This window comes from Micropterus dolomieu, linkage group LG10 (genome assembly GCF_021292245.1).
Source record: "Micropterus dolomieu isolate WLL.071019.BEF.003 ecotype Adirondacks linkage group LG10, ASM2129224v1, whole genome shotgun sequence".
NCBI classification, from domain to species: Eukaryota; Metazoa; Chordata; class Actinopteri; order Centrarchiformes; family Centrarchidae; genus Micropterus; species Micropterus dolomieu.
Window position 1 is genome coordinate 16280222 of NC_060159.1, and position 21523 is coordinate 16301744.

At 41.0% G+C, this 21523-nt stretch overlaps 1 protein-coding gene across 5 annotated transcripts in view; it reads right to left on the minus strand.

Moving 5' to 3' along the window:
• utrn (utrophin) overlaps nt 1–21523 on the minus strand; it is a 192022-nt gene that overhangs the window by 129537 nt on the left and 40962 nt on the right. For all 5 annotated transcript variants that reach the window (XM_046061226.1, XM_046061229.1, XM_046061228.1 and 2 more), the window contains exons 21-49: nt 21342–21510; nt 20034–20161; nt 17390–17527; nt 17177–17290; nt 16812–16967; nt 16392–16562; nt 16046–16237; nt 15145–15279; nt 13250–13399; nt 12494–12655; nt 11772–11903; nt 10531–10704; nt 10176–10331; nt 9869–10039; nt 9136–9315; nt 8365–8493; nt 7382–7552; nt 7153–7194; nt 6822–6968; nt 5955–6092; nt 5712–5807; nt 5323–5493; nt 4624–4796; nt 3013–3163; nt 1828–2003; nt 1313–1448; nt 728–877; nt 401–553; nt 195–296 (exon numbers count right to left, since the gene is read on the minus strand). In XM_046061226.1, coding sequence (XP_045917182.1) covers nt 195–296; nt 401–553; nt 728–877; nt 1313–1448; nt 1828–2003; nt 3013–3163; nt 4624–4796; nt 5323–5493; nt 5712–5807; nt 5955–6092; nt 6822–6968; nt 7153–7194; nt 7382–7552; nt 8365–8493; nt 9136–9315; nt 9869–10039; nt 10176–10331; nt 10531–10704; nt 11772–11903; nt 12494–12655; nt 13250–13399; nt 15145–15279; nt 16046–16237; nt 16392–16562; nt 16812–16967; nt 17177–17290; nt 17390–17527; nt 20034–20161; nt 21342–21510 — 4263 coding nt within the window. The remainder of the gene's footprint in view (nt 1–194; nt 297–400; nt 554–727; nt 878–1312; nt 1449–1827; nt 2004–3012; nt 3164–4623; nt 4797–5322; nt 5494–5711; nt 5808–5954; nt 6093–6821; nt 6969–7152; nt 7195–7381; nt 7553–8364; nt 8494–9135; nt 9316–9868; nt 10040–10175; nt 10332–10530; nt 10705–11771; nt 11904–12493; nt 12656–13249; nt 13400–15144; nt 15280–16045; nt 16238–16391; nt 16563–16811; nt 16968–17176; nt 17291–17389; nt 17528–20033; nt 20162–21341; nt 21511–21523) is intronic.

Below are 21523 nucleotides of genomic sequence, written 5' to 3' on the forward strand. Positions count from 1 at the left end.
CAAAATATTAGCAACAAGATACAGAGCATTTTTAGCTTTTAATAAAACAACCAATTAAACTTCAATAAATTATAGGAAGTAAAATTACCTATAATTACCCTTTTAGTGGCACTTAAACGGTGCAATATGGTATAATTATATGCTACAATTAGCAGTATTTCTTTATTGAATCATTTTACTATGGAAACAGGGACCTTTTCCTGAGGCAACAGCTGCTGCCGTCTCTGTAGCTCTATAGAATGAGCCAACAGGTCTTCCAGGTCCCTTTTCCTGTCCTTCATGGAGGCCTCCAGAGCCTACAACAGGTAAGAACTCATTTTAAGTACGTTTGTGTCTGTGATAAATGAATTTTCAGTGAGGTTACGTGTATTGGTTCTTGTGGTGTGTTCAGATAATCTACCTGTGCTTGGCTGGGGCTCAGGCCTCTGGTCATGATCGTCTGGTGTGTGACAACGAGCCAGTCAGTGAGTCTGTTCATCCTGTCCTGGAACTGGGCGTGACTTTGCAGGTTGGCCTCCACCTCCCCCACTTTGTCCAACAACTCATGGGTCACCTGCAGAGGAAAAGGGGAGGAAAGAATGAGCGACAAAGGAGAGAGGAGAGACAGCAGAGAAAGGAGTCAAAGAGCACATGAAGGAGACAGGAAGGGCAGGAGATGTTGTGGTTGTCATGATGTTGTAAAACATGGTGAATATGAGCTTGGATATGGTGTTAAGAGGATTCTCACCTTGCTCCAGTTGAGGTTGATGGCTCTCAGTTTGCCAACATGCTGGTCTCTGCTGTGAAGGCTCACACTCGGACTGGCCAGGATCTGAGGGGCGTGCTTGTTAAGCCACCCGAGATGTTCATTCTGTGCATCCATTTCCTCTGCAAGGGCCTGCACGGAAAAATAGCACTGACCCTTAATTACACAAAGATGGATTGATTTGACGATGTACTAACAAAGAGTTATAGCCACATAATATCATTCATTGTAATTCATTGCAGTGTGTCTCCAAAGAGGAACATTCTGGCTGAGGTTGATGTGAGAAAGGAATAAAGGCAGAAAACACTAAGTAACTTGCATTGTTTAAACCAAAATATGTGCGACATAGGTTCTTTCTGTGAAGATTTTCAGGGTTTGACAACCTTGTGATTGAAACACAGAGAGCAACTTGTGGGTACAGTGACGCATATGAGGGAAAAAGGAACAAATGAAAATACAACACAGTCAGAGCTGACCATAAAAATAGCTGAATCGACCAAGTTCTGGACCAGAAATAGAAATATCTGCACTCCCCTTGAATTGCACAAACGTTGGGTCTTGCTGTACCTTGAGTTCTTTGAGGTTTTTCTCAGTGGCAGTGACAGGTAAGGAGCTGACGGCGTTTTCTGACTGCTCCAGCCATATAGCCAGCCCGTCGCATCTCCTCGCCAGGTCTGACAGGGCCGGGTCCCCTCCAGCAAGCCTGCGCGCGCACACACACACACACACACACACACACACACACACACACACACAGTACTCAGATTAGGATCTCCATTTCCTGCAAGTTGCAGTACTAATCCTAAAATTTACATTTAAATTACTGTTATAGACTGATTGACCACACTGATAATGTTAGCCTGCCAAAGACTGATAAAAAAACCCAACAAAGACTGCCAATGATGGAGAGGGAGCGCTAACCTCTGTGCTATATTATACTGTAAATGTAACCAAATGTTATATAGTCAAGACACAGCAATGATATGTATCATGTTAGTCAAAATCCATATTTGACCACATCCCCTTAATCTTTTCGATCTATATGCAACGTAACACCCTGTGCGTTTCCGAGGATACATTACCTGCGCTGTCTCTCATGGACTTGACGGCTGACGGCTCTCCAACGTTGACCCAGGGTGTCTAGCTTTTCTTCAAGCAGGGATCTGTCAGGGGATGACAGCTGCCCAATTATCTGCTCCCCAGTGTGGGTCAGCATGGCCAGGACGGGCTGGTGGCTGGAAAGACCTTCCTCCAGCTCCTAAATGTATGTATGTATAAAGGAATGAGATAAAGAGAGCAAGGGACAGAGAAGGAGGAAAAAATAAATAAAAGGTGGAATCAGGGATCAATCAAGCAGCATAAGCCGATTCACTCAGGGCCAAATCCCCTGCTCAATCTATCTCTCCAGGCAAATCTCTGATTGATACGTTGGCATGATTTGTGGCACATGAAAACTTAAGCTGCCAAATCTCTACTTCCACTAAGAGAGATTTAACTTGCCAAGACAGACCAGTAAAGTAGGGTGAGTGATTGTTAAGTCCGCTAAGGGGTGAAACGGCTAATTGATCTCTCAATTCCCATCCACTTGAACCCTCATACCATTCTCAGCAACTGTGAAAACGTGTAATAGAGCTAGACAGATGGAGTGTAGCTCGAGCTTTGCAAATCACACTGATAAAGGTGTTGATGATGATGGTGGTCCTGTCAGCGATAATGCAGCGGCTTCAGAGAGTTTAATTCCCCATGGAAATGAAACCGCTGCTTTAGTAATCAAACAAAGCAAAATCAGAGGCCTCTTCTCATCTTACTCTTCAGTTCACTTTTCTCCATTTCTCGCTCTGCATAATGAATAGTTAAATGTGCAGTGTGTTTGTTTGTTTGGTACAGTATACCAACAATTTTTTTCCCCTTGGGGAACAAAATGCAATTATTTCCTGTCTAACATTTCCGACCATCTAGCTGCTTATATTTCAAACATATTACTACTTCATCTTGGGAAGGTAATAATCTGAGCTTATAAACAGATGGGATGTTGTGGGTTTATATTTGAATAATTTATTATGATAAAAGGTGGAATGCTGTGAAAGGTTTAAAAATTGTCATAAAAATAGGTAAAAATACAAATCAATATATTCTGTACTTAATGAGACTTGCAGATGTCTCTGCGGTTGTGTGGCCAAACGCCCATGTGAAAATCATGCATGTAAATTCAGGCAGTCACACTTGCACAAAAGACATATTCAGGTGCTCCTTCACCCTCCACTGACCTCTTGGTGTTGTCGTGCAGAGTTCAGGTCCAGCTGCCCATCAGGGCCAATGCTCTCGGACAGCAGTGTCTCTGTATCAGTCATCCACTGGCTCAGGTCATTTGTGTCACAGTGGAACTGCCTCCACTCCTCTATGGCGCGGTCAAAACTCCTGCAGCAGAACGAAGAAACACACACGTCACATTGTTGTCACATTATCACAGACGTGAAAATTGTAAGCCTATCTTTTAAGTGCAAAAATGTATTTTTAAATTTTGTAGCTAGTTACTTTCCACCACTAAGAAGATGTCATTCTGCACATGTATGTATGACATCTGCAGAAAACTGAGCTTGGTCAAAAGATGTGCAAACGATAAAGTGCGTTTGTTTGATGTTTTTACATCCCGGAGGGGACTTTAACCTGAATGCACACTAACCAATGGGGACAAAAATTGAGGTGAAGATTTCCTTCGCCTGGCTAAGTATCAAAAACACAAATGCACACTGTGGAAGTTAATTTCAAGTGGACATTAATTTCTCAGATAAAGGGATCAAGATACTATACTATATCTCTTATATATAATTCACTTCAACGAGGACAGTGAAGTCTAGTTTTGATTGCTCCTTAATAACTAATAGCAAATATTTTCTTTACATCTTTGCTATTTTTTTCAGTCCAAGTTGGCTTCATATAGAAAGGGATGAGAAACTGTTGAATTCTGGTCTCTTATGGTACAATCGAGTTTACCCACTGGGAAATTCCACAGTTTGTGATAAGGGAAAATGGCACAGTTGACCTCTATTAAACTCCAGAAAATGTCATAACCTATGACAACACTGGACCGACTCTAATGAATAAGTCAGCATAGACCGAGAGGCTGATTACTTAAAATGCCTAATACAAAATCTTTATCGCACTGATGGTCTGCATGAGGGCTATTTCCTCTTACAGCATTGCATGGAGCACAACAAATCTGGTAAGGTGAGGAAATGTGTTTTGAATGAGCAATCTTACAAAATATACTCCATTCTTTTGATTTTTAATGATGCCCAGAGGTTACTGTGATTACAGACAGAGTGCTTTGGCATTTGTGTGCAATCTTCAAAATTAGCTTACTAGTTTATTCTTGCATGTGCACATACTGTGCTCAGCAAATGTAGACTGTTTATGCCCAAGGAATTGTGTTAATGGAAGTCAAGGTCACCCAGTATGTGTGTGTGTGTGTGTGTCAGTAATTGAATGAGTGAGTGAAGATGTGAATAGGCATGAGATTGTTTATGCCCAAGGAATTGTTTGGATAGTAATCAAGGTCAGTGTGTGTGTGCGTGTGTGCGTGTGTGCGTGTGTGTGTGTGTGTGTGCGCGCTTGATTGTGTTCCCTGGCCTGTCTCTTTATCTGTTCCTGCTGTCTCCTGACTTGCAGACAGCTGGCATTTAATATCCCTGCAGCATTGGCCATATATCCTGACACACATTCACATCTGAAAATAGCAGCTTGTTCGCTTCTCCCTGGTGTCACAACGTTTTCTGTGAAAGACTTATTCAGGTTTGATTCAACACCTTAGTTCAGGCGATGAGTGTATGTACAATGGGATCTGTTGTAGTGGTTGTGTGTGAAGTTGAGGCACGCACCCCTTGCGGTGGTTGTACATGCGGTTCAGGCGGTCCCACTCGGTGTTGAGCTGTGTCAGGGCCTCTCCAATCTGGGCAACCTCAGCAGGCGAAGCATCCAGAATGGCATCCGGCTGGCGCTCATGGATCCCTGTGACCTGCTCACCAAGACGCTCTAGACTGTCTTTGATATTCTACAAGAAGACAAATGCAAGATGAAGGAAAAGTAACCGCAAGGTTGGAGAGGTAGGGGGGAGACTCGAATTAAAGCAGCGGCTAGGAAGTTCACAAAGGAAGTAGAATGTTAAGTGGCGCTAACAGAAGAAAATCACATCACTTCAGTTGTAGCAGCTGATTATCTGAGACAGGCTGACTTTAATATTTTGCTGATCACTTCTAAAGAAAGGACAGATTTGCCCCGTGGTCTTATTCTGGAGTTTAATTCTTTATGGCACTGAGTAAAAGCTTAAATTCCCCAAAAAAAGTGATTACAATTTTAACGACAGATTTAAGGCCTTGGATATCAACACTTTGCACCTCAAGGTGCAGAACTAGCGCTTTGTATTAAATAATTTCCTCTATTTCTACTGCAAATGTGCTTTTCATGTTTAACTTTATGAAAACTACTATACAAAAGCAAATACAGTTTAATATCTTTTGTGACATGTTTATAATGACAATTTTTGACTTAGCAGGTTGGGTATATGAGCGACGACCCACCCTCAGAGTGTCCTCCTGGGTAGAAAAGTCTTCATAGAGCCCACCACTGAGCTCAGAGGAGTTCAGAAGCAATTCGTTGTCTGCCATGGCGAGGAGCACTTTGTTGATGTCCAACAGGTAGTCGGAGGGTTTTAGAGAGGGAGCGCTGCTACGCTCCACTGAAGACATCTCCTACGTCACACAGGAGAAGGAGAAAAACACAGGGCAGAGGGAAGTGAGAGAGGAAAACTGTAACTGCTATAATACCTATTGTACCACATGATAATAGAGACTATGCTGAACCAACACTATAGTCAACCCATGCAAGCACTTACAGAAGAAGACACAACCCCACGATTAAACTGTAAACTGTACAAAACATGTGCTTATGCATGTGTGAATCCCCTCACCTCCACTGAAAATTGTCTTCTCTGCTCTGTGAAGGTGTGAGTAGATGACGAATCCACGGACACTTCCACCTGCCGGATTTGTAGTACCCTCAACTCCTAAAGCAAGCAATTTGACCAAACCACAACAGTGCACAAATGGCAAACACAATATAACAGTTAGCTGTGTTTTCATAGATAAAAAAAAAACATTTCAGTATAAGCCCTGCATAAGGAAGACACAGCATATTTTGTGATGCATCTCACCCTGCGTGCGGAATGTTGGCTCTGCAGCCGGAGCAGGAGAAGTCTCAACTCTTCTCTCTGGCCGTCGTCTGAAGTTTGCTGAAGCAGTTCTTCTCCTCTTCTCAGCAAGTCTTCCACACTGGCTTTTTCCTCATCCATCTGGTGCAGAGAGCGACAAATGAATGAGCTCAAGAGATTCAGATCAGATGTTTGTTTGTTTTTTGTTTTTTAAATAGAGCAGTCTTCAATACATCCTAAATCTATATATTAATTCAGTTAGCATAGAACATAACAACCTACAAACCAGAAACTGTCATTAGCTTAGTAAGTTCCTCCTTTGCTAAACAAGCAACGCTGTAGACACTCATGAAAATACTGTTTACAACATAACAAGAGCTTGCTCTGACATGCTGACCTTGCTTTGGACTGGTCAGGTTTGCTTAACGTCATAAACCTTGATAACACCGCTTGAATTCCAGACTTGTTTGGCCTTGAAATATCCAATCAAAGCTTTTCTTATCAGGTGCAGCTTTATATAGCCAGTGGCCTGTCATCTTCTTCATAGAAAATCTCATTCTCAATTGTCAATCTCAGAGTGAGAATAATAAGCAACCTGGGGCAATTTTCTCTGTGTTTTCAAATTTCTCTGTGAAATTATTAGATGGCTAACCTTTACCGCAACCAAACAATGGACAGAGCGCCTATTTCCCTATCTGCAATACGCCAACATTTGGTGCTCTATTTTAATGAAGGAATTACTACTTTTCTGCTTATGCCTAGTCTGTGTACGTATCTCATAATTTTACCATCATTAACAGTCATCATCACTGTGAGTACTTTATTTGAAATTTTAAAAAAAGCACAAAATTGAAAGGTGACCTTGTGTACCTTGTCATCGTCCAGGACATTTACTGGGTCTTGCTGCTGCTGCAGAGCCATCAGCGTTTCCTGAAGCTCTGCTTGAAGCTCCTTCACCTCACTGAGGACCAGAGCATCAGCAGGACTCTCTGCTCGGATCTCCTGGCTGTGAATGACCTGATGACAGAGCACAAACGTACCTCAGGTCAAGACAGGTAAAATAAATGCAATTATTAATTATCTGAATGCACGCTCAAAAGATTTTTTGAGAAACTTTTTTTGGACTTTTCTCTAAAAAGTCTATTTAAGTCTATATATCTTCTATATTCTTTGTCAAAACCTGTACTACTCTTTCTTGTACCTGGTTTAACTCCACACCACCTGACTCCAGACTGGTCATCATCTGAACACCAAAAGACAAGAAAAAGATGGAGTGACTGTACAGACTTTGTATGTGAGACTCTAACCTTTTTTCTGTGAGTGTAGCACTATTAAATTCCACACTGAATCCACATTAGTAAAGATGGTGATGGATGTTTGCTTGTTTGATGCAGTGATTTTCGATTTTCATACAGTTTGTGCTTTTGTACCTTCGCAGTTTTGATGTGTTGGGAGACTTTGTCGAAGTTGCAGTTGAGCTCAGCCAGTTTAGGCTCCACCACATCTCGGCAGGCAGGCCCCCTGCTGGTCATCAGGATGATGGCCTGGTCCTTCACGTTGTCCACGCGCAGACTGATGTCCTCCAGCTCCTCTAGCATGCTCTGAGGACAGACCATAGAGTAGCGGGTCATCTATTTATCTATCAGTTCTATCAGCTATCAGTCATTCTCTCTCAGACTGGATGGCAGTGTAGCCTTGGTTCAGACCAAAGAGCTCAGCACAGCGTGTACTAATCAAGGTTAGCAGCCTCCGGTACCAGCTGATATTTATTGGAGACCTTCAGTTGTCATGGCGAGAGGAAGGGAAGGGTTAAGAATTTAATATAACTGCAAGATAAATTACTTGACACTAAAAAATAAAAGGTTAAGCTTCTCCTCTTTCCTCATTTAGCCACTTTCTTCAGACTTCAACAAACCTCTCTCTTGGCCCACCCCAATTAGCTCTCAGTCTCTTTTTTATTCCATTTGGTAACACATGGTGAAGCTGGCAATTATTAAGAACTACACAAAAAAACCTAATAGTGTCCAAATATGTGTGCTTCTTAAAAATTTCCATCTTACCCAAGCATAAAACACTTCTGCTGTGAACAATCCAAAATGGGGCATTTAGCATTAAAATCTCTCCACCACAAGGTAACAGGATGGATCCTAGCAGAATGCATTTCCTTGCCAGAGGTAGTGATTTCCATAAAGCAATTATAAACTACTATTACATACTTCTAACCTTGTCATGGTATGAACTCTGGCAGTTCTTATATTTACTTGACACTACAGTCAATGAAAAATAGTATAAACTCAATACTTATGATAATATGGAAAAGATTTTAACTATCCTTCATGTACCATGTCCTGTATCCACACTTTTTCTTCATATTAATGTTTTCTCTCTCACACGACTCCCTCTGACGACTTACCTTGACCACCTTTTCCCTCTCTGTCGGGGCGAGCCGCTCAGCCTCGTCCAGGTGGATCTGGGTCTGGTAGAGCCAGGTGCTGATGTGAGCCAAGTTCTCATCGAATATTTCCACTTCATTCTGGTGACTCTGCAGACATACAATGAAAAAACAGAGCTCGGTGTTTCCATAAGGAATACAAACATGAATTACTGTTAAAAAGGTCCTCCTGTGTTTTCCCTATTTTCTACTTAATCTAAAACAAAGACAATTATGTTAATAATGACTTTCTGAGTTTTCCACAACCTTTACATGACTTGCTGCACAATCACAAGAAGAAGTACGTCTTAGTTTAAATAAAATGGTGAATATATCTTTACTGAAGAGGTAATTTGGGTGTCCCTGTTTTGTTCTTGATTTGAAGTGTATGTCTTTGCCCAGCTACTGCAATAACTTGACTTACACAGCATAATGAGGAAATGTTTTATTTTGGTTGTAAATCTTTTTCCTTTCAACTTCACATGTGCTTAAATTATTCCAGCACACTTGATAGGCCTTATAAATGCAGCAATAATTAAAATAATTATTATTACACAAAATAATTGCATACTAAATGGCACAGCCAAGTAGCCTCTGTACACTTGCAAATAACGGCAAGTAAAAGCATTGTTTAAGCATATCGCTATAAAACTTAAAGCAGGAGGGAGAATCAACATACTCAGAGGACATTAAATAAGTAACACAGCAACTCTTTATTTATTAAGCCTTGCTGCATAAAATATTTGCACTCACCAGCACAGCACTAAGCCAGTCCTCGGTCCAGGTGCGGACGCGGCCCCAGGCTTCATTGAGGCCAAAGAGTTTGTCCTCCAACTGAGCCTCGCTGCCCTCCACCAGAGTCTGCAGACCAGCACTGGTCTCCATCAGGCTGGACAACTCAACCTTACGACGCTCCGATTCCTTCAGCAGGCCCTGGTGGAGGGACACACACACACACACACACACACACAGACACACACACACACACACACACACACACACACACACACACACACACACACACACACGGTGTAAATCAAACCATAAATAAGGCATAAAATACAGGTGACATAAACCAAACATAATACCATGAATTTAATTTATTCCCCCTTTAACTGCATATACATTTTAAAACTGTTACTTACTCATACTTATGTATGAACTTGTGACTCATTTTAAACTCACACTGTTTCAGTTTTAATACCATTGTACAGTGTGTAGGATCATATAATATTTTAAGTCCTTTTCAATGAACTGGGATCTCAGAGATGGGATGAGTACCAATAGCATGACAAAAAGCATCCGTATAATTCTGACCACCTTTTCTCCATTTAAAGGGTGGATATGGATTCAATCAATGTTTTTTAATACTGTAGCTGTCCTCTTTTCATATGACTGTCTCTCTGCACCACCTACTGGCTGGAAGCAGAAGCACTTCTTTGCACCTGCTGAAGACATGTGATAAAAGGTTTGGACAGTTACTCACATTAGCCCATGCTATCTCAGCATCAATGTCAGCTGGCATGTCTCCACAGCTGTTCTTCTGCTGGAGCTGAGCCTCATTGGTGGTCAGCCACTCTTGCAGGGCGGCGCTCTCCTTCTGGAACTTTTGAGACAGAGACAAAGCTTTTTCCAGGTCCTGCTTACCCTCTGTCACCTGTAAAGAGAAGATAAATGAAGTTGACTTAAAATGGAGATAGAGATATTTAATATTACTTATAATCCTACACGAGCTGCGTTTAGTAGAATGAGGTGAATTCATGTGCTTTAAATGTTCCCTAAAAATATGTTACCTGTGCCCCCAGGTCATTGTAGAGCAGTTTGAGAGCAGTGAGCTGTTCGTCCATGCCCTTGGGGTTTTCCGTCTGCTGTTTCTGTACAATCTGTCGACCTGTCTTTATCACCGTCTCCACCTCCAGCTTCACCTCACTCAGCAACTTGTACAGTTTCTATAAATAAATTAAAAATGAAAATGAGCCTATGACTGAGGTACTTTTGTCTGCATAAATAGGTAGCTATTTATGTTTATGTATCTTTAAATAATTGTATACCTCGTTGAACATTTGTAAAACACTTCACAATTCATCCAATCAGCAACAAATAAACCATTTGTGATTGTTTAAAAGAGAGAAAGTTTGCAGCTCTCACCATGCAACCACTGAGGTGGGACTGGATTTTTTCTGGATCCACATCCCCGACATCCAGAATGTGCAGCTCAGCCTTGGCGCCATCCAGGACCCTCTTACAGTCCAACATGCGCTGCTCAAAGTTAGCTGGCTTCTGGAACAGCTGGTACTTTGTGGAGATCTCCCTAAGTTTCCTCTGCAGTGAAATGAGAGATTTCTAAAGGTCATATAATTAGAATATCATCAAAAAGTTGATTTATTCCATTCAAAAAAGTGAAACTTGGATATTATATTCACTCATCACACACAGACTGATATATTTCAAATGTTTATTTCATTTAATTGTGATGATTAAAATAATGATGAAAACCCCAAATTCAGTATCTCCGAAAATTAGAATATTACTTAAGACCAATACAAAAAAAGGATTTATACTGCAGCAATGCGGCGTGGCATGGAGTCAATCAGTCTGTGGCACTGCTCAGGTGTTATGAGAGTGGCTTGACACAAGGAATGCGACACCTGAAACCCATGTCTTGCATACGTCTGTGCGTGGTGGTTCTTGAAGCACTGACTCCAGCTGCAGCCCCACATTTTTGAATGGGGTTTGTTTCACAATCCTCTCCAGGGTGCGGTTATCCCTATTGCTTGTACACTTTTTTCTACCACATCTGTTCCTTCCCTTCGCCTCTCACACAGAGCTCTGTGAACAGACAGCCTCTTTAGCAATGACCTTTTGTGTCTTGCCCTCCTTGTGCAAGGTGTCAATGGCCGTCTTTTGGACAGCTGTCAAGTCAGCAGTCTTCCCCATGATTGTGTAGCCTACAGAACTAGACTGAGAGACCATTTAAAGGCCTTTGCAGGTGTTTTGAGTTAATTAGCTGATTAGAGTGTGGCACCAGGTGTCCTCAATATTGAACCTTTTCACAATAAATCATTAGTTGTCAGTTATAATCATCAAAATTAAACACTTGAAATATATCATTCTGTGTGGAATGAATGTATACATTATACAAGTTTCACTTGCCATATACACACACACACACACACACACATATATATATATATATATCTCATATTAGCAATAATGACAGTGTTTAATAAGAATGTTGCATTTCAGAAACTATTTAGCAAACATCGGCACAAGTATTACATGTATTTATTTTAATATCATGATTAAGCAGTGATGGTGGCTGGAGGAGAACCCAATCTGACATCAGTTCCCTGTGTTTCCTGATGTCCTCCAGCAGGAGTCAGTGTTACCTGTAGTTGGTCCAGCATGGTTCCACCTCGAGCAGCTTTGCCATCAGTGGTGGGGGGGGGCAAGTTGGCCACGTTCCTCCTTCTCATCTCCTCCACCGTCAACTCGTGGGCTGCGATCTCTGCCCCGATGGTCTGAAGGAAAAGTGGAACTTTTATACAACATAAATGTATACAGTATGTAGACTCATACAGACAGACATTATGAATTCATTAGGTTTTTCCAAATGTTTACATACAAGACCTCTGTATGTAATACTATGAAATCTTTAGACTTTGTGTTTTATGCTACTTAGGACCTCAACAAAGACCAATTTAACAACCAAAACATGTACTATGAATAAATATGTTTATTTTGAAAGTTTTTCAGACTGCTGACTACTGCTTAGTCTTCCAACGTGTCATTGTGTGTATATTATATTAATATTGTACTACTGTTCCATGAGTCTCTAAGTGAAGCAAGAGCCTTCAGACAAGTGAGATGATACTGCCTGAAGTAAGATCCATCAAGTTTGGGTGCTTCCCAACTGTCAACGTCTTGTCTGATAAAGTGCAATTTATACTCCTGCGTCGAATCGACGGCGTAGCCTCTGCATAGCCCCCTACCCTACACCGTCACCTACGTCATAGCCTGTCGTAGCCAAAAATGTAACTACACGTCGAGGCGACGCGGATTGTAACTCCTCTGGGTGTGAGAGTGTGTATTGTCCACATGCGTACTGTACCTGCGCCTCCTGCGGGAGCTGGAAGGCGTCGATGCGGTCCGTGAGGTAAGAGGTGAGTGTGTGGTCCAGCTGGCTCAAAGACTCCTGCAGTGTTTGGAGCGCCTGTTCGTTCTCCTTCAGGGTGTGCAGCTGCTGCTCAAGGCTGATCTGCCTGTTCACCGCCTGGTTGGACATCAAGTCAAGGCGCTTTAAATCTTTCATGTCAATATTCTGATATTCCAGATTCAAGAAACTAAGGGGAAGTGCATGTCCTAAAACTGTAGATGGAGAAGACTAAATATAATAGCTATTACCAACTGTACTCAGGAACGTACACACCCATCTGAAATAGTGTTTTTCCGTTGTGTTTGACGTGATGTGATAATACAACATGCAAAATAATAGATTCACACAAATATACTGTGTACCCAGTGAAAAATTGTAAAATAAATTTTGTGCTGATATAATGTGACATACAGTGAAAATATAAATATTTAATACATGTTTATATAACTAGTATTAAAACATAAATGTGTTTATTATCACTATCAATATAAATCTGGTGACTATTTTCTGTGTATAGCCTATAGATATGTTTAGTTGGATATGATCAAATGCAAATAAATAAAATAATAAGTATATAATAAGTAAAATAAATAATAAGTCAAATAAAATACATAGGTCTAACTTTACTGAAAAAGAACACAAACTCATAATCTAAAGTAAGAAACACACACACATCCCACATTTGCTTACACACAAAGACAAGGTCCTGACCTGGTGGTTGAGCTGCTCGTAACGGGAATTGAAGGCCTCTAGTTTTTCGCTAATGAGTTCATCTAGTATGCCCCCATCAATCAACGTCTGACCCAGCTCTCTGATTTGCGTCCGGTTGTCCCCAGGGTGGCGAAGCGCACTCTCCAAAGACTGGTGGTGAACGGAGAAAGGGAGAAAAGGGTAAATTTAGGGGCAAAGGGAAATCAAGCAAAAAAGGAAGGAAATGGAGTGTGAGGATGTGAAATTCCCGGACAAAAATAAAATAGTCCTTCGATAAAGCCGCAATCAAGATCAAGAAAGGTAAACTGCTTCACGGTTACAAAAATTTGCCACGAGAAACGAGGAAAAAATTTAATGAAATACCTAGAAAACAAACACTCGACCACTAGAGAGAAACAAGAAATCCAGTGAAGTAGTGAAAAAAAATGTGTGTGTGTGTGTGTGTGTGTGTGTGTGTGTGAAAAATTGAGAAAGAACCAAAAGGCTGAGAAAACAGATGGATTGCAGATGCAAGAATTGCTATGTTGGGTGTGTCAGATGGAGGCAAACCGAAAAAAAGATGATAACTGAACGCGAAATGAGAGACAAGTGAGAGACAAGCTTGTCGAGTGACTGCACTTGTTTGGCTCCAACAGTCATTGTTTACGTGGGGTCATTAAATGTGCTTTTCCTTCCCGGAGGTAATGGACAGAGAGAGAGAGAGAGAACGACAGCACCCCTCCAGAAGGGTGAGTCTGATTAGGAAAGAGGGAGGATGGAAAGGGTGACGGGTGAGAGAGGAAGGTTTTGAAGAATAGAGAGGGAGAGAGAGAAAGAAAGAAAAACAGCAAAAAACACATAAGGACAAAGAGGAGAAGGGTTGTCTTCAAGGGTCTTCAATTTCCTGCATCACTATGCAATGTTACAGAAGCAGCACTGTGATTAAAGTGAGTTTGACAGTTGTGCTGCAGGCAGTTTACAGATATAGTAACAGAGCGAGACATAGCAGAAGAAATTTGGGAGACAAAGTCAAAGACAATGAAGTTATTAACAGAGTTAGAGTATTAAATGGATGGTTTGGTTTATGAAATTTGAAATGTTTCCTGTCTCAGACCAATGAATGCACATATTTGATATGCCTCTATTGGATCATGCAGCAGCTTCTTTCAAATACAGTGTAGGTACAGGAATAAGTTCAGAATAAATACAATTGTGCACATATTCAAAGATGAATGGCTGGTCTAACTAAAAAATATATTTATATAAGTACCTCATTTCCACAATGAGTAACAAAGATTATATGAGACTTCTTATTTACTTTCTGTTGAAATGTGCCTGCAGCCACGGAGGATGAATATGTGCATTTTCAAAAAGGTTTATCCAAAAGTAATCCAGTAGTTGTTATTTCCAGTAGTTATTTCTATGTTTGTACGTTATGGGAGAATTTGTACAATAAATTTATTTATTTTGTTCAAGTGTTACCAGAAGGTGTCTTATTATATGTTTGATGTTTGCATCAATAATATAGCAGCGTCTATGTGCGGGATGGACCAAATGTTTGGCATGGCATGTAAATCCAAACTAACCACAGACAATGTAAAGAAAAAATTATATGTTCATATGTTAATTGAGACCAACAACAGCACTGTGTCAAAGGATGGTGAATCTCCTGTACTTCTGGTACAGCTCAGCAAAGCTAGTCTCCCCCTTGAACATATTCAAACTGCACACATAGTAAGGCATTCATGATAATTAAAGTAAAGTAAGAAAAATATGAATACTCCACAAAACCTTAATATTCCCTTTCACAAATTGAGAGAATTACCAGAAGAGAAAGAGAAGATTAAACGCTATAAGATCACAGATTAATTAAATGTGATCACAGTAAGTATATGTGTGTGTGTTTGCATTTGTACCTCCAGAGCTTCATTGACAGCCTCACTGCTCTCTGGTACATTGTCAGTACCTTGGATCTTCTCCCCCAGAGTGTTGAGCCAAACATGCTCCATATCCAGGTACTGAAGCAGCTCCATCCAACAGGACCAAACCTCCTACAGAATATCCCCAGCACACACATAAACACAGTCAAAAACATCTAAATACAAAAACATGAATAAATTACTATTAAGTGACAGCTCTATCAAATGTTCTCACTTGCAAATCTTAAAGGACAATATAAAAAACACTTCCCTGTGAGGCACTGAAAAAGGACTCAAATTAAACTGCAAAACTCTATGGTGAGTACTAGACTTAAGGCAAAGGCTATACATGAGCAAAAGCACAACTCAGTGACGTGTCTGACCTTTACCCTGCAGAGTCGGGGGGATGATGATAACAGTGCCCCAATCTATGATTTTACACTCACAGATTAGCTCTGGAATCCAGAATCACCGGTGCCCTCCCAGCTTTTCTTGTTCTTCGCATGAAAATTAACTAAAGGAGCTCACGAAATGACACATCACATAAACCTACATGTTATTCCCTTTCTGAAGCATGGGAGTTACAAGCTGACGGATAAATTGGGCCATTCATGCATAAAATGTGTCACAACAGCTGTTTTTTTTTTTTTGTTTGTTTTTTACCAGAAAAATACTTTAACCCTAAATTCAAAGCCAACATAAATCCCTAATGACTAGGAACATCTTCTTTTTCCATCTAAAATCACAAACTGCGTGACACTGTGGTGCAAGTACATTTTTGCAAAAATAAAAGCATAGGTGGCCATCATTTTCAACAGACATCTGTCAGACAGCCAATATTTTTATTCAACTTTTAAACTTCTCCAACACAAAAGGACCTCATGTCCACAAACATTACCTCTAGAGTGTGGCACTTGCTCTTGAAGCGGTCACAAAGCTTGTGGTAGTTAGCTAGTACCCCCTCTAGCTCTGAGGTCAGCTCCTGTCCACTGTCTCCACCAGGGGGCGATGTCCTGGATACCAGCATGTTGATGCTGTCTTTCAGGATCTTTACCTTCACCTCCTTCTGCAGCACATCCTCTTTAGCCCTCTGGGAGAGATGAGGACAGATAAGAAAACGACAGCAACAAAGAGACTTAGTCCCACACACAAAGTCAAAATCTCTTTGTTTATCAGAGAATCACCATATTCCCCCAAAGTTCCTAAATGTTCCTGTTAGTTTATATTCACGCATCCACTCCCACCTTCATCTCCTCTAGCGATGCTTCCAGCTCCTCAGGACTCTTATATTCAAAGTCCCTCATGAGAAACTCCTCATCAACCTGTGTCATCCACTCCTGCATCTCCGCCAAGTCCTTCCTCAGATTCACATGCCTCTCCTGACTCTCCGCCACACGCTCCTGATGGCTCAGCAGCTGGAGGGAAGCATACGACATCAGGTTTGTAAGTGAAACAAAAAGCTACGTGACCTAAAGTCAAGCTGTAAATTCTGTCTGTCCCTATCAGACTTTAAGCTACACAAGATGTCTTACCTGCTTGCTAGTGACACTAAAATGACACTGCAACAACGTGAATGGATTCAGGCACACATAAACACAAAATAAGAAGCCATATTTCTTTCATACATGAATTACAGGACGTAAAAGCGCACAATGAAAACTCACCTGTTTGCTGAGCGTGTCCCATCTGCCCCGGCACTCGTCCAACTTATCCTGCCCCCACTTGGCTAGTCCTGGGACTGCAGAAACCTGTACAGAGCCCACATTCTCTCCCATCTGCTTCAATGAACCTTCCACTGACTCCATCTCATTCACATACTCCTTGTTAGCAGGAAGAGAGAGAAATGAAGACGGATAACGAATAATACTTTGCAGATATTTAAATCCAATACAATAGTAAACAGGTCATCTGAAAAATGCAAAATCTAACTTTTAAGCAGTAAGTCAAGACGCCTTCACCATTAGAATGTCAAAATCTGTTGGATAGAAAATAATTACCAATGTTTTCATTTTTTGCATTGTCCTCTAACCTTGCATTGGCTAAGCTCTTCCTGTAGACGCTCCTTGTCGCCCAACCCCGTCGCATCACGAGACAGCAGTTCCTCAACTGCAATCAACCAACGTTCCACTTCCACTAAACGCACCTAATATCAACAATAACGTTCATATTTGAAAAAAATATAGATAAAAAACCTCTATGTGACACTTCACTAAGCTGTAATCACTAATTACAGCTACTCTACCTGATTTTCCTTCATGCTACCCAGGATGCACTTCAGTGTGCCCAGCTCCTCACGGGCCCTGGAGGACAGTTTACTCCATCGTTGTAGTTCTGCAGGATCGGAGGCTTGCTGTGTTTGCTCAATCTCTAGACACAGGCCCTGAGGTGAACAGGAGTTCAGGCTTAAAATGACATGTCCAAGCTGTGTCTATAAGTAATAGGCAACCATGCGAACTCTTACTGCATGTAAATGCTGTAACATAAACAATAAAAATGTTTAACAGTGAGTCATACGCTTGGTGAGAAGAAATTAAGAGGTCCCCTGAGGTCTCTCTGATTGACTGAGGCTTTACTCTTGAAGAAAGAAGTTCCCGTAAACATTTTGGTTGTCATGGCCTCTTTTAAAAAAAAAAATTTAAAAAAGAAGGTATTTTAACGGTTTGCCAATTTAGTATTTTTCTCAAGTGATTTATCCTACATTGACCTGATAGTATGAACCGCAATTTTTAATCCAATATTTGATATAAATGCGATGTCGACTTTTTGAAAAACAAACACAGTGATGTGATCTTTGAGGCCTCATGCAGCATTTGTTTCATATGAGTAGGATAGTCAAGATGGGAAAGTTTCTTATGTTTATGATTTACATTTGTTTATGTCACTGGATGACACAAGACAGTTTTTGGACTGCAGAGTTGTGGTGTGAGGGTTAAAACTTCAGTGCATTGACAATCTAACACTATAACCATTACATTTAGGATCAATTATCTTAAACAATGGACTTTGTCAGGCACGAGGCATCCATTTGTTTGATTTTCAGCCAAGTTTCCCACTTGTAATTACAACTTAAGATGTTGACGTGAATGATACTTCCAAGTGGGAAACTGGTCATTACAATAACTCCAATAAGACAAGAATGCGGTCGGCATAACAAATTTGTTTGTCTTGCCACTGTCAATCAGTTAAATGGTGTGAAACTGTTAACAGGAATGGGCATCATATCACTGGTGTGCTCTGGGACCTGCTCCTCAAAACATTGCTACTTAGCATGACTACTGGTCAAAATCTCCACAAGATACTCTACCATTAATTATGGAACAATTCCTTATACATAAAGTACATGATATGTAGCGATGTGATGACAATGTAGCACAAATAATGTAAAATGTACGGGGGCAACAATATGTTGTTACAACCTTGCAATCACATTAATTCCCTTGAACTTATTACTATCACGGCTTACGGTGGTGTCGCATCAGCCAGGTGTAGATGATTTGTGAAGCGAGGTGACATTATCAGTTATTTGTTTTCACTGAGAAAAATGGGTGAGAAAAATTATGTGTGGCTTGAAAGCGTGTGAAAAGTGTCAAATGCGTGAGTCTCGCAAGACAACTTTTCCCATGAGGAGAAATAACTTCACTCTTGGCACGAGATCTCATCACAGCCTTATTAATTACTCATCTCAGAAGCACTTTACATTGTGTATAGTCCAACCTGAAAAAACATTACTGAGCCAATCAGATGACTATCACCTTGTGTCATTAGGCTAATTGCAAATAGGATTCAGAGATGCTATCATGGGAGTGTATGCGATAGTTGTCAAGCTGACTGACTGGTTGAGAGGCTCTACACTGAGCTGCTGGGAGCTCTGTGCTGCACGCATGGGCATGCTGCCCAGAATGTACCACGTCCCCGCCCTCCCCCACCCAGGCTCCATGCACATCTGACACAATAACAAGAGCGCGGACTGAACCACATTCCACTGAAGGATGGAGGAGGAGAGAACCACACACACACACAAAACACAACGACACATATATCACAAAACTACATACCAAAACACACACACACACACACACACATAAACACACACACACACACTTTTCCTCCTACACAGTGCAGACGGAACTGACTGGCTGATAAAGGGGCCTATTGTGTGTTGTAAAAGACAAACTGACAACAGACTGAGATTAACACTCACTCTGATATACATAACACAGACACAAACAAAGAATCAAATCCTTTTAGTTTAGAGGTCGGAAGGGCACCACAAAAACAACAATGCAAAATAACATGTCATTTTTCATTCTTCCAGCATATGAATATGCAATTGTCTCTGTTGTTTTCACTTTATTTTATTGTTTTTTTAAGCTTCATATAACCAGGAAATCCTTAATTGGATTAGAAACTTTTCAGGGGAATCTTGGCTAACCAATAACATCATAGCAGAAACATTTAACAACAATACGTAATAAGTATGTTACAAGATTAGAATTAAACAACAATATGATTAAAGAATCGTAAATATAACTGCCAATAAGAAAAGCAATGAAGTGAATCTGTGAGAACTGGAAATGTATATTCTGAAGGTTGACTAATAAGTACCCTAGAAAAGATTGTGTGTCCTAAGACAACTTGAAGTGGCACCTCAAAGACAATTTAAAACCATAAAATAAATAAGATTATTCCACTAATATCAAACATTAATTAATCAGATCATACCTCTACCTTTGAGTTCTGTGTTTTTGGTTCCTGGTTATCTGACTGTCTTGTAGTAATCACAATATGTGCACTTTAAATATTTAAATAAAGTGTGGTGGAAAGTTAACCATCGCTTTCACAGAGAGCCACAATGTTATGTATGCAATGCATGATGCACTACTCACCTGTGCCCGCTCCACTGCCCCCTCAGCGGTAGTGATGTCTACAATTCCTTCTCTCAGAGTGGCCAGCCTGGCCTCTAGGCCCTCCACTGGGCTCTGCAACGTTTGGTTGGTCTCAAGACTTACCAAAGCTGGAATAAGACCAGGAGGAGGGGAAAAAAAGACAGCATGGGAAGTTAAGGTATCAAAACTTTTGTATCAGAACTTCAACCACAAGGGGGCAGTGAGGTGGTTATGGGATTTCCCTATCCCTGGATGTGTGTGTGTTTTCCATACTGCAAGAGGATCCCAGATGTTTGTCTGTATCCCAAAGTAAGTGTAGTTGTGCACATGTCAATCATGCCAGATTCATTTAAAAAATACATATATATATATTTACAATCACAGCTAACCAGCTATCTTCCCCTATTGCAAACGTAATTAAATGAATAACATAATTTGAATCACATTTGTTATTTGTGACTACTTCAACGTCATTTATATTGGATTTGTAATATTTCTTCCAGCTCCTTGTTCTTTCCTCTGACTCTCATCTCCTGTTCTTTTCTGTCAGTGTTTTAATTTTAATTAACAAAGTGATTTAATGCTTCTGGCTATGTTTATATACACAAAGAGAGATGGAGCGTAACAGGGGGGTTATAAAGAGAGGTCCCAGCAAGAAGCAAAGTGCCCTCAAGCAGAAACAAAATGGTTTTCCTTGGCTGTCATCCAAATCCTCACAGTCAAAAGACAGACAGACACACACACACACACACACACACACACACACGGTCTGGGGCGGAGAAGAGCATTCAAGTCTCCCTTTACAGACTCTCTTTTTTGGCCAAGAGGAGTGCATGTAAATTCCAGAGGTAAAACGGTGACTGATTTTCAGGACTGCCCCAGGTGCAAGTCACGTCCTCAGGTAGAGATGGAGCCGGCACAGAGCCATGATCATCTTACACTCAATCGCTCACGTAAATAGACATGCATCTGTGAGCTTTTGGAGGCCATATAAGGGTATCATCTATTACTTGTGGCTGGCCAAGGATTCATATAAAAACTCACATCAAATTTACACAACCCCCATGGGACTGAGCTCAGCTGATCTTAGCGATCACTCTTTCGGTCTCCCTATAAACCTGAAAGCTTTGAGCCAAGAGCAAGGGGAGAAAAATGGTTCTTTGTTTTAAGGAAGGCTTAAATCTCCTGTCCTGCAGCTCTGCGTCTCAAGGCTGTCGGCTCCCTTGAAAAGCATATTGTACTGTTAATACAGAGGAATCTGCTCAGAGTTACGAAACAGGTACAGATTTTAAAAAAATTAATTGGTACCTTTGTTAACCTCCTGCTCTCTACTCTGTAGCCGCTGCAGTGTGGAGGCATGATGTGCTGATACCACCACCATGCTGTCTTTCAGAGCGGGCACGGTTCCCAGTGACCTTGTCTCTGCAGAAAGATGCTCCAATCGAGGACTCAAGGCAGTGACCTGGATAAGTCGGGACTGAAGAACAACA